This window comes from Meles meles, chromosome 19 (assembly GCF_922984935.1).
Source record: "Meles meles chromosome 19, mMelMel3.1 paternal haplotype, whole genome shotgun sequence".
NCBI classification, from domain to species: Eukaryota; Metazoa; Chordata; class Mammalia; order Carnivora; family Mustelidae; genus Meles; species Meles meles.
In genome coordinates, this window is record NC_060084.1 from 46,361,675 (window position 1) to 46,374,294 (window position 12,620).

The 12,620-nt window shown below is 53.6% G+C and overlaps 1 protein-coding gene across 1 annotated transcript; it reads right to left on the minus strand.

Moving 5' to 3' along the window:
• Positions 1 to 206: 206 nt before the first annotated feature.
• LOC123931913 (cytochrome P450 2F5) lies at positions 207 to 10,046 on the minus strand. Its single transcript, XM_045989610.1, has 10 exons — positions 10,018 to 10,046; positions 8,843 to 9,034; positions 8,585 to 8,747; positions 6,398 to 6,547; positions 4,730 to 4,890; positions 4,202 to 4,378; positions 3,636 to 3,777; positions 2,590 to 2,777; positions 1,635 to 1,776; positions 207 to 669 (listed from the first exon to the last, which is right to left on the minus strand). The coding sequence occupies exons 2-10, from the start codon at positions 9,011 to 9,013 to the stop codon at positions 488 to 490; spliced, it is 1,476 nt and encodes a 491-aa protein (XP_045845566.1). The 5' UTR covers positions 9,014 to 9,034; positions 10,018 to 10,046; the 3' UTR covers positions 207 to 487.
• Positions 10,047 to 12,620: the final 2,574 nt, after the last annotated feature.

Here is a 12,620-nt window from a genome sequence, read left to right on the forward strand (position 1 = left end):
TGCCTTGGTTTCTCTGCCTCTCTGTCGTCAAGCTGCCGTCCAGCTCTTATCCCAGGAAATCATTTCTCCCAGTTTCTAGCCACTCTAAGGGCGATGGTAGAACTAGTCAGTTCGGTCTCTCCTTTACAGCCTGACATTCCTTCTCCCCTTCTCCCCGTCCTAGGGGGCTGCCCTCTGCCCTGTAATTCAGTCCAGGCAAGTTCGAATCTTTTATAAAGATACTTTATTAGAAAAGGGTAAAAACAGCCCCCCAAAGGGTGCACAATAAAAGAGGCAAGCTCTTCCCTTTCCCCTTGCGTTTCTCTGCCTCTGGAGGCGCAGACCAGGTCAAGATGGGGACCGGAGGATGGGCAGGCGGCAGGCACAGGTGCGGGGAAGAGAGCGTGAGAGCGAGAGGGATGGGCGGCACAGCGGAACGACCAGGGGGACGGAGCCGGCCCCAAAGTCGGCCTCTCAGCTCACGGGCGAAATCCGCAAGGGCGCGGCGTCAGCGCTGGCGCAGGCACAGCTGGAAAGGCCGCGGTAAGTTGCCGAGCCCGGAGCTGAGCGGCGTCAGGTCGATGTCCTCGGGCGCCCCCAGCGGCTGCAGCGAGAAGCTCTGCAGGATGGCGGTGAGGTAGAGGAAGAGCTCCATGCGTGCCAGCGACTCGCCCAGGCACAGTCGGCGACCTGCGGGGGTGGGAGGGTGCGGAGCAGCGTCGAGGTAAGATGGGGTGAGGGGCTCCAGTCGCAAATTCTCGGAAAAAAGCATACGAAGCTAATGATTGGAGATGCCACAGAGCCTGCCTGTCAAAAGGTCTGGGAAAATTGTTTTAAGTAAATCCGAGGCCAAAAAGGATCCGGTGATACAAGGACAAGTTCGTGGATTCGAATCCCGCTTTGCTGTTACTAGTTCTGTGATCTTGGGCAAATTAGTTTCTGGGTATTTAAAGTGGGGATGAATAAAATAAAATAATAAAAATAAAATAAGAGTAGGGATGATAGTAGTGCCTCATTAGAGGGTTGTGAATGGTAAGTGCAGGTAAAAAAAAAAATGAGAATACAATGCCATGTAGGTCATACTGCCTGTCAAATGTTACTCTAAGCCCTATACTGATAATAATTTAATCCTAACAATTCCAAGAGGCGGGCAGAGAGGTGAAGTAACGTATTCAAGACCGTTATAGCTAGGAAATGACAGAGCTGGGGTCTGGCTTAGCCACCACTCTAATAAGTCTTCTTAAGAGTACAGCTTGACACGCGGTAGGCAACATGGTAGGTGACTTATTATTATTCTTCCCTCCCCCTTTTTATTTCTGCTACTGGATTAAACAGGAAAGATTTTTTTTTTCCAGCAGTATAAAGACCAAAGCCAAGGAAAGGAGAACTGCTCGCCTGCGCCACCCAGTGGACATACTGACGGTGACCACTTCCAAGTTGAATTAATATCCTGCCTCCCCACCTCCCTCCGCAAGGATTTTTAGCCATTATCTGCCTATAGGAACAGAGATGGGAGGGAAAACAAATGTCTCCGCACACCCAAAGTTGAGGATGCGGTGGGGTGAAAAAACGGGAGGGTTTGAAGAGTGGAATGAGGAATGTAGGTAGGAATATGGGACCCCAAAGACCCTGACTCTTGTCCGCATGACTCTCACCAGCTGAGAAAGGCATGAAGGCAGGGTTCTTCTTGAAGGACTGATTGGCATCCAGAAAATGCTCAGGGTTGAATTCCTGGGGCGTCAGGAACTGACTGGGATCATAGTGGACTGTGTTAAGGAGGGTGATGATATCCGTGCCCTGTGTGGGTGGGGAGGCAGAATCAGTGGTGGTAGAAGATCTGGGAGATTCTTTTTTTTTTTTTTAAGATTTTTAAAAATTATTTATTTATTTGACAGACAGAGATCACAAGTAGGCAGAGAGGCAGGCAGAGAGAGAGAGAGGAGGAAGCAGGCTTCCTGCTGAGCAGAGAGCCCAATGTGGGGCTCGATCCCAGAACCCTGGGATCATGACCTGAGCCGAAGGCAGAGGCTTTAACCCACTGAGCCACCCAGGCGCCCCGATCTGGGAGATTCTTAAGCTGAAGTTTCCACTCCACAGGACTGGAGGTCCCAGGGACTTGATAAAGGGGCATGGAGCCTAGGACTCCAACAGGGATTCAGGAAATGTGTGTCGCTATTTGGGGTTCCAAGTGATGGGTGCTGGAAGCTGTGTTGACAGGGATGGGGGATATCGCCCTTTGTCAGAGCAGATTTGGGATTTCTAGGAAGAGGGAGAGTTCTTTCAGAACCGTGTTTAGGCACAGGGCGTCCCTAGGATGAAGTCTTAGACCCTGGGGATGCTGGAGAGGGGTCCTAGGAAGGGGAACTGTCATGGGGAAGGGTCTGAGGTTCAGTCCATTATAGTACTGAATGGGTCCTGGGAAAGGTTCTGAGGTTCTGGATTTAAGAGCTTCAGATGTGTGTTGTTAGGGCTTGGGATGCCAGTCACTAAGGCCACGGGTACTGATGGCTAGGGCCTGGGATCCTCCTCGCTAGAGACCCAGATGCATTGGCAAGTCGGGGATGCCTTTTCCTAGTGTGTCAGACCTCCACTGCCAGGTGCCCAGCTCACCTTGGGAATCAGGAAGCCGCGAAAGGCTGTGTCCCGAGTGACGCGGTGCGGCAAGTTCATGGGGATGACGTCTGCGAAGCGCTGCACCTCGTGGATCACCGCATCTGTATAAGGCATGGCCGCGCGGTCCTCCAGCGCCGGCAGCCGTGTGCGACCTACTACGCGGTCGATCTCCTCCTGTACGCGGGCTGGAGGTGGGGCCTGGAGCGTTAGTCAAAGGTACCGGTGGCCTCAGCTGGGCTGGGCAGAGGGGTGTGCATGTGTGGGCGGGGTCCAGCCAACGTTTCCCAGTAGGGACAAGGTTACAGAGATGACTGTGATGGTTAGCAGGAGCCTCGAAGGGAAGGGTTGGTTTGGGAGACGTAGCTGAGGATGAAAATTTGGTTGGTGTAAGGGGCAACCAAATTTTGGGGTTGTGCGGGCGGGGCTTAAGGGCTGCCTGGAATCCAGGCCCCGGATGGGACTGCGGTCGGCGTTCGAGGACCAGGCCCAAGGGAGTTTAGGTCGAGTGGGTGGGGAGTGCGAAAGCCCCGAGAGATCCGGGATGGGGCAGTGCTTGGAGTCCAGGGTTCCGGGATCCGCCCAGAGGCGGGGTTTGGAGAGGTGGGGTCCCAGACCTTGCTGTGTGGGCGGGTGGTCAGACTGTGAGGGTCAGACGGGTGGTTCCTGGCTGTCCCTGGGGGTGAGCCTCGGGGCCAGGCTCTACACCACTGTCAGATCGGGACTCGCTGTGTGGTCAGGGTCGGGGTGGATCGCAAAGCAAGACCACGGGGGTGAGGTCCTGGTTCCGGCCGGCTTGGTGGACCGCGGGAGTCATGGGGATGGCGTCGGCCTCCGTGTGGGTTTGTGGACTTGGCTAGAGGGTGGGGGGTCCCGGGCGTAAACTGGAGGCCTGGGCTATCTGGCATGCTGGGCGGGGCCGTGCCCATGGTTGTGGGCCGGGCTGAGACATAGGCGAGTTGAGGCTCGTGGGGCACGAGTGCGCAGCGGTTGTGCCCCGCGGCCCTGTGTGCAGAATCCCCGGGCCAGGCTTGGGGAGCGCGCACCTTGCACTTTTGGATACTTCATGAGCACAAGGAAGGCGTGGCGCAGCGTGGTGCCCACAGTCTCGGTGCCGCCAAAGAGCAGGTTATGTGTGGTCATCAGCAGGGTATCCATGTGGAAGTGGCTGTGCGGGTCCTGCTTCTCCTGCGGGGGTTGAGGGGTGGGGAGATGAGTCCGGGGCAGGGAGATCCCGCCCGGACTGACCACAGGCTCAGAGTCTGTGCGACCCGCTCCCCACAGATGGGCGCGACTCCTGCTGGGTGTGTCCGTTCAGTCCCTCCTCTGTTTAACTTTCTTTCCCCGGGGAAGCTGGGGAGCGTGGAAGGACTGGGTAGAGAAAATTTCTGCCGCAGCGCCCACTATTAACAGATCCTTAAGGACTTCTTAACGAGGTGTTAATTGGCGGTGGGTCCCGAGTGGCTCTGGGCTCCGAGCCGAGCCAGGTGTTCCAGCTTCACCTGCCAGTTGTAGGAAGATCATTCTCAAACCCGCTGCACCCGGGATCCTTGTTGGTTTCCGGCGGGGGCGGCAGGTCAGACCAGAGATGGGACTTCCAGCCCCGGCTTACTTGTGCCATCTTGTTGAGGAAGCAGTCAATGAAGTCCCGGGGAGAGCTGGGGTCGAGGGAGTCCTGGTGGTCGCGGACGCTGCGAGCGATGAGGTCCTTCATGCACCCGTAGTTCTGGAAAAGGCGTCGGTGCGGCCCGGGTACCCAGTCCAGGAGGCTCGGAAAGATGTTGTACAACTGGGGATGAGGGAGAGCGGGAGGGGTTTGGGGGATCAGGTGGAATGTGTGTCTGGGTGTGTGTGGGGTGGTTTGCCAGTGAGGTCGGGGTGGAGCTGGTAGGCTGGGGTCTTGTGGGGTCAGCTGGGTTCTGGAGAGACCGAGGTGGGGCGGGGGCTCTAATTGTCTGTGGCAACTGGGTGGGGAGATCGACCTTGGCCTGACCTCCTGTTGCGACGCTGGGGCGGAGCCAGAGGGAAGGGGCGGGGCCAGACAGTTCATCACATCCTTTCTCTCCGCACCCGCTGTTTCCCCTTTCGGAGGACTGGAAGAACCCCACAATGTCCCGCCCTAGGATCTAGGCGTCCTGACCTCTCCCCAGGGGCCGCTCATGATTTGGAAGTTGTCATTGATGAGGCGGATAATGGTGAGCAGACGCTCATCGTCGTAGTCAAAGCGGCTGCCGAAGATCACAGAGCAGATAATGTTGGACACGGAGCGGCTGAGCACAAACGTGGGGTCGAAGGGCTTGCCTGAGAGTGAGGGGCGGAGTGGGTCAGGGGGTGCATCGTGCAACGCCCCAGACCCGGAGAGGCGCCAGAGCGCCCAACATCCAACCCAACCATGCCAGGGGGACTCGCAGCACAGAAGAAATGTCCTTGGCCACCTGACCTGCAGTGAGCGTAGCACCCCGCGAGTCCTTGGCAACACACCAGGCAGGACAGAGCCCACAAAATCCTTCCGCACAATGACACCACCACCCAACAATGGAACAGGCTATTCTTCATGATACAACACGAAGCACACACCACACACAACAACATGTATACAATATGCAACCCAGTATGATATCGCATCTGTGCCTGACAACACTAGGACTTCACCCAGCAATGGCACGTGGCACAACACCTGATACCCAATGATCCGGTGACCGAACAGACGGCAGAAAATAACACATTAGGGGCGCCTGGGTGGCTCAGTGGGTTAAAGCCTCTGCCTTCGGCTCAGGTCATGATCTCAGGGTCCTGGGATCGAGCCCCACATCGGGCTCTCTGCTCAGCAGCGAGCCTGCTTCCTCTTCTCTCTCTGCCTGCCTCTCTGCCTACTTGTGATCTCTGTCTGTCAAATAAATAAATAAAATCTTAAAAAAAAGAATTATGTTAAAAAAAAAAAGAAAATAACACATTAGCCACCACCACAACAGCATGGCCCAGGAAACTGAGTCTGGCGTTAGATGGGCATAATTTGGGTTTCCACTCAGGTCTTGATCTCAGGGTTGCGAGATCGATCCCCATGTGGGTCCCCGCACTCAGCAGGGAGTCGGCTTGAAGAGTTTCTCCTTCTGCCCCTTCCTGCCCACTCTCACTCTCTCTGACAAATAAATCCTTTTTATTTATTATTTTTTATTTTTTAAAGATTTTATTTATTTATTTGATAGAGATCGCAAGTAGGCAGAGAGGCAGGCAGAGAGAGAGGAGGAAGCAGACTCCCCGCTGAGCAGAGAGCCCGATGCGGGGCTGGATCCCAGGACCCCGAGATCGTGACCTGAGCCGAAGGCAGAGGCTTTAACCCACTGAGCCACCCAGGCGCCCCCAATAAATCCTTTTTAAAAATACCACAGAGAGGGGCGCCTGGGTGGCTCAGTGGATTAAGCCGCTGCCTTCGACTCGGGTCATGGTCTCAGGGTCGTGGGATCGAGCCCCGCATCTGCCTCAGCATCCCTGCTGGGCAGGGAGCCTGCTTCCCCCTCTTTCTCTGCCTGACTCTCTGCCTACTTGTGATCTCTCTCTCTGTCAAATAAATAAATAAAATCTCAAAAAAATAAAAATAAAAATACCACACAGAGACAGCGCAAGAGAGCGGCCAGCGCGTAACCTATGCAGTCGCTGAACCTCCAGGAACGCCTACGGGAAGCCGATCCACCTCCAGGGGGCGCCACCCTCACTCCGGGCCAAGTGGGGAGCCTCCAAGAGGCAGTCCTCACCACTAGGTAGGATGGGTGTGAGTTAGGGGTATCAACTAACGTTCCAGAACCCCAACCTTCAGTTTTCCTTAGCTCTGCCAGCAGGAAGCTGCCTTCCTCCAGGATCCGCTCCTCAATGCTCCTCTTCCCCATCCCGAAGTTCCGCAGAATCTGGACAGAGAACCTCCTCAGAACCTTCCACCGGTCCCCGTTGGAGAAGGCGATGCCTGGAGAGAGGGGAGGGGACAGCTCAACTGATGACTTGTCCCCAGGACTGCTGCCATCCGAGGCCCCTTTCCTGGTGTCTTCTGGAAGAGAGACTGAGAATTTGCAATCTATCCCCTTCCTGGGAAGTTCTACCCTACCCTCCAGGCTGGGTCAGGTGCCACCTCTGAGCTTCCACAGGACCCTGGGCTTTGTCACCATAGTCCTGATCACTCTGCCTCTGTTTCCCTTTCACAGATCTGATCACTCTGGATTATCACAGCCTGATGGCTAGGCTGTGAAGGTGGGAGTGGGAGTGGAGGGAGGGAGGGAGTGGCTGTCTTGGTCATTATTGTGTCCCTAGCATTGCCCAGCGCAGAGCTTACCCCATGGGAGGTGCTGATGATTCCTTATTAATTAATGAAAACTCAAATAAGGAAGAAAAGCAAGAGAAATAAACACTGAGATATTGGGACCTCATGCAGGAATAAGACAGACCCTGTTCTCTTCTTTCCCTGTTCTCAGTGTCTTTGCATAGTCTTGTCCTTCTTCCAGAACACTCTCCACCTTCAGTCTGCTCCTGACTGGTGACCTTCATCTTTTAGGTCTCAACTTAGAGCTCCTTTCTTCCAGGAAGCCCTTGCTGGCTCTCCCTCCCTGCCTGCCTCAGGTGTTTCCTCTGGGCTCCCACAGTTTCCCTAGCATCCCCCACCCAGCCCTGACCACTGTAAGTGGTCATAGTCTGTTGATGCGACTACAGTAGGCTAAGGTCTCTGGTGTGTTTATCTCTGATTTCCCTGGAGCAAGCAGAGAACTAGATGCTAAAGAAGAAAAAAAAAATCTCAATGATTGCCTTTTATTGTCTGCATTATCTCACTGACTGTAACAACTTTCTCATGCTAGCCAACTCAGGGTCGGAGTTGTTCAAGCAACCTGTATCTGGACAGGTGAGGTCATAAGATCAAGTCCAGGAAGGGGGCATGAAGGTGGAAAGTATATTCAATACACAATAGGTGGGTTTTTGCTTTTAGCCAGAGCTCTTTACTTCCAAATTCTGGAGCAGCTGGGACCCATCTAGTCAAGGGGACAGGGCTTTTTTAGGGGGAGAAGAGTAGTCCAAGGAGCAAGTCTTCAGGACCTCCTTTTCAACAAGAGCAACTTTCTGCCAGCTTACTCTTTCTCTCTCTCCTTTGTCATTTACTGGGACCTGTCATAGATAGAAGAGATGGAAGAGGTTTGGAGTTGATGTGAGTTGCTGGATGGGTGGATCTGGGCTTGGAGTGGGATGGGGATGATAGTGGAGGGTGAGGGGGGATTATGGGACTCATGATAAATTGGGTTTGAGGTCGCTGATGGGAATGGAATTGTGTAGAATGGGAAGGACTGGTAGATTGGGGTTGAGCTTGGGCTTGGGTAGATATGTGTCAAGGTTGGTTTTATTGATGGTAGTCTGATTAGGGTTGAAAATGGAACCAGGGACTGAAGACCTCAATAGGTGATTGAGATAGAAGATGGGGGGGGGGGAATGATGGTGGAGTTCAGTTTGACTGAAGGGTTAGGAGGAGGTTGGTAACAGATTTTAACGTGGGAACTGGGAGGGGGTTCGTAATGGGAATGGAGGGAGGGAGGGAGGGAGAGGAATCAGTGTTGCAGATAAAGATGAAGTTGAGGTTGGAACGGGGAACATGAAGGTAGGGTTGACATGGACTAGGTTGAGGTGGGTAACATGGGCTGGGCCAGATAATTTGGCCACTTGACCGAGATGGAAATTTGATGATGTGGTTAGGCTAGAGGTAGGGATTGGGATGAGAATGGGGTTGGAATTGGATGGAAGCGGGTATTGGTGTGGAAGTGCATTTCAAGATGGTGGTGGTTTGTGGGGATGGGGAAGGTGGACCAGACTCTACCTAGACTGACACTGTCTGGCTCCATCCTAGCTAGTGTCATTGGTGAGATCAGCAGCCCTGAAAGTCACTAAAACTGGGAGGACAGTCTCCTACCCTTATCCCCTCCCTGAGTGTGGAATGTGTTGGGGTGGAAAAGATGGCGGACAGGCTTACCATTGCCCTTAGTGAAGTTGAAAAAGACAGGGTAGTCGCCACGACCACTAAAATCCTCCCCTTGGTCCACAAGGGCCTCCTTCACAGCTTGGTACCCGCTGAGGACCACCACGCGCCTGGGCCCCAGGTGCACCGTGTACACACAGCCATACTCCTTGCTCAGCTGGGGGTAGGAAGACAGACGTCACAGGGGCGTCTGGGGCCCTGAGACCCCGTCCCCCATTTCCTCCCCCCTCCTCCAAGCCTAGGTCCCTGCACCTTGGTGAGAGAGGTCAGCATGTCTTGGGAGCGAAGCTGCAGCAGGTTTCCCAGAAATGGGAGGGGCCTGGGGCCTGGGGGCAACCGGCCCTTGCGCCTTGAACTGAGGATCAGGAACAGACTGGTGAGAGCCAGGAGCCCGAGCAAGATGGCTACGCTCAGACTATCCATGGTGAAAGCAGCCGCAGGTATCTGGGGGGCAGAGTGGGAAAGGGCAGGACTGGGAAGGGAGCGGGACTTGCCTTCCCCAGACCTTAGAAGTGAGGGCAGGTGAAGAGAAGAGAGGAGACAGGGCCAAGGAAAGGCCAGGGAAGGAGGGAAGAGAAACGAGGAGGAGGGGAGGGAGAGAGAGAACACACATACGGAGACAGGCAGACAACAGAGGCAGAGACAGTCAAAATACAGAGAGATTGACAGTAAGAGAGACAGCAACAGAACAGAGACAGAGACACGTGGAGATGATGAGGGATAAGGAAAAACCAAGTGAGCTATCTAAGTATCTATAAATGTCCACCTATCACTTATCGGTCTGTCAATCATCAGTTATCATAGACCAAATCTCACACAGGGACAGTGATTGGAGATAGAGGCACACAGGGCCAGCTACAGACAAATGAAGACAGAGAACTAGAGAAAGGCAGAGGAGAGAGTTGGAGAGACAGAGAAACACATGCTTCCTGAGAGAGACAGACAGACACTGAAAGAGAAAGGGCAGGAAAGAAAGAGCTAAACAGAGACTGAGGGGCAAGAGAGAGTGACAGACACAAAGGAGGGATGCACAGAGACAGACACACAGACACACACACGGAACATTACACAGAGACACGCAGAGCCAGAGACCAAGACAGACTGAGATAGAGAAGGGAGCAGAAGCAGAAGCAGAGGGAAAACAATCAAGGGTTCTGAGCCCAGGGGCTCGGTGCAGAGAGAGATGCCCCCTGCTGGGTAAACGCTGATACTAGCTGGTGCCCAGCCCCGCTCGGGGCCCTAAAACCTGGTCAAATGAAGGAACACAGAGCCAGAGAAAGCCCCAGAAAGACAAGCCCAGGGACCTCGAGGACCATCGGAGGAGATGACAAGGGAGATCCCAGGCAGTCTAGCGACTAAGGGGAGATGAAGCTGGTGAGCCCTGTCGTGAGAGTCATCCTCCTCTGTGACCTGCACTGGCCCTTTACCTGCTGAGCTTCCGGGCAGCAGAAGTGTGATCTGCTCCAGGTCAGTGCCCTGCAGCTCTGTGGATGCCTGGGGAGTGGGGGCTGCCCTTAAATCATCTCTGCCCACACCCCCTGCCCCCCGCCCAGAGTTTTCCCAATGACTTTTAATCCCTTCCATTTGCTTGCTTTACCTTGCGGGTGGTGGCTCGGGGCTTGCAGCCAGTTGGAGCGATGCCTCCAGTGGTTACCACCCCTTGGGACCCCTCCAGTGGCCTCTTTGAGGCTGACCCCAGCTCTCCTTACTGTGGTGGATAGTGGCCATTTGCCCTGGAGTAGGACAAAATCTTTTACATTCTTTTCTTTAAAGATTGTATTTATTTATTCGCGGGGGTGGGGTGGTGCGGGAGCCCGGAGAAAGGGAGAGAGAGAGGGAGAGGGAGTATTTGAGCAGGTTCCACCCCCAGCATGACCTTGATGCTGGCCTCCATCTCATGACCCTGAGATCACGACCTGAGCCGAAATCAAGAGTTAGAGGCTTACCTGACTGAGCCATCCAGGCACCCCAAATTTTTTCCTTTTTTTTTTTTTTTTTTTTTTGCCATTTGGGTGTGGGTTTGGGTCTGATCTGAGGTTTCAGGGCTCAGCAAAATGAGCCAGGGATTGGGGCAGGGTCTTTTTGGTGTTTGGGGCACTCGCTCTATTTCTCTGTGTTCAAGTTCATTTCTGCCCCTGATGGGTCATATGACCCCAGGCAAGGTCCTTTCTGTTCTGGGGTGGAGTTCTCTCGTTCTCTGTCTCTTGCGGTTTGTCTCAGAAATTCTGTGTGTCTCACTTTGCTTCTGCCTCTGGATCTTTTGGTCTCTCCTTATGCCTCTGTCTCTCTTGTTCTCTCACCCTCTGCCTTTCTGGGTCTCTAACTTCTGTTCTGTCTCTAATTCTCGCTGTGCTTTTTCTCTTTCTTTCTGGTTCCCTCTCCCTGTAAGTCCTTCTCAGACACCGTCTCTTCCTGGCTCTCTGGGACTCTCTCTCTCTCTCTCTCTCTATGTCGCATGCCTCCATGAGTCACATTACAGTGGGCAGGACTGAAGGGGGCTGAGGTTGAGGGAGGATTTGGGGGAAAGTGGAGAATGGACCTCAGATTAGGGTTTTTTTTTTTTAAGATTTTATTTTATTTTAGAGAAAGAGGGCAGAGAGAATGTGAGTGGGACAGGGAGGGGCAGAGGGAAAGGGAGAAAAAGAATCCCAATCCCAATCCCACTGAGTGTGGAGCCTGATGTGGGGCTCGATCTCACGACCCTGAGATCATGATCTGAGCCAAAATCAAGAGTCCAACGCTTAAGTGACTGAGCCACCCAGGTGCCCCCAAAGATTTTATTTTTAAGTAATCTCTATACTCAATGTGGGACTCGAACTCATAATCCCCAAGTCAAGAGTCTCATGCTCTCCTGATCGAGCCAGCCAGCACCCCTGGACCTCAGATCTGAACGACTCCCCTGCTGCCTTCTGCCTACACAGCCTTCCCGCTGCTCTGCTCAGCCCCAGCAGCTGTGTCCGCTCTGGGTTCCTGCCCCAGACACTGGCCAGGTCAGAAGGATAAGTTGTAAAAGGATAGGTTGCAAAAGTCTGGATATAGGCTAGGACTTCAGTCCTAGGAGTTAGGGTAGGGGAGAGAGCCCCTGAGGTCAAGGGTCTGGGAGGCTAGGTGGAAGTGTGGGTGCCCCCACAGGTCCGTGGGTATACACCGTGTCCATCTTTCCCATGGAGGTGAGGGAGGAAGTGCTTGAAGGTCCAGGGAAACTTGACACTCCAGGTCCCAGGCACGTGGTAGGATGGAGGTGGGGCCCAAGCTCTTGTTTTAAGTCCTAGAGGGACTGGTTAGGGCGGGACCTGGAAGAGGTGAGAAGGCTTGATTATGGGATTAGATAGCTCCAGTTTCCCTGGCACCTATTCCTACTTTTGGGGGAGGGGCAGGACTGAATTCATCTGAAGCCTGTAAATTACTTTTCCCTGACCCTAGAACTGGGTTGAAAGGGTCCTGATGGGACTGCCTCACTGGGGGACCTGGCATTCATGACAAGCGTTTTTGTTTTTTGGTTTTTTTTTAAAGATTTTATTTATTTATTTGACAGACAGAGATCACAAGTAGGCAGAGAGACAGTCAGAGACAGAGAGAGGGGAAGCAGGCTCCCCGCTAAGCAGGGAACCCAATGTGGGGCTCCATCCCAGGACCCTGAGATCATGACCTGAGCTGAAGGCAGAGGCTTTAACCCCCTGAGCCACCCAGGCGCCCCATGAGAAGCAGTTTTAAGGGGCTTTGAGTTCTTCTTATAGTCCGACTTGCTCTCCTGCTAGAGAGAAAATATGGGGTAGAGAAGGCTGTGTCATAGGGTTTCTCAACCTTGGTACTATTGACGTTTGGGCTGGATAATTCTTTGTGTGTGTGTCGGGGGGAGCTATCCTGTGTGTGGTAGGATGTTTAGTCATATGTCTGGTCTCTACCCCTCTCTCTGATGCCTAAACAGAAATTAGAGGTTGACCTAGATGCAAGCTAGATGGTTCTAAGAGGTTCCAGGAGTGGCCTCGCTTTTTGCCTATAAGCCATTCTACCATGAGGGGGCCTCAGG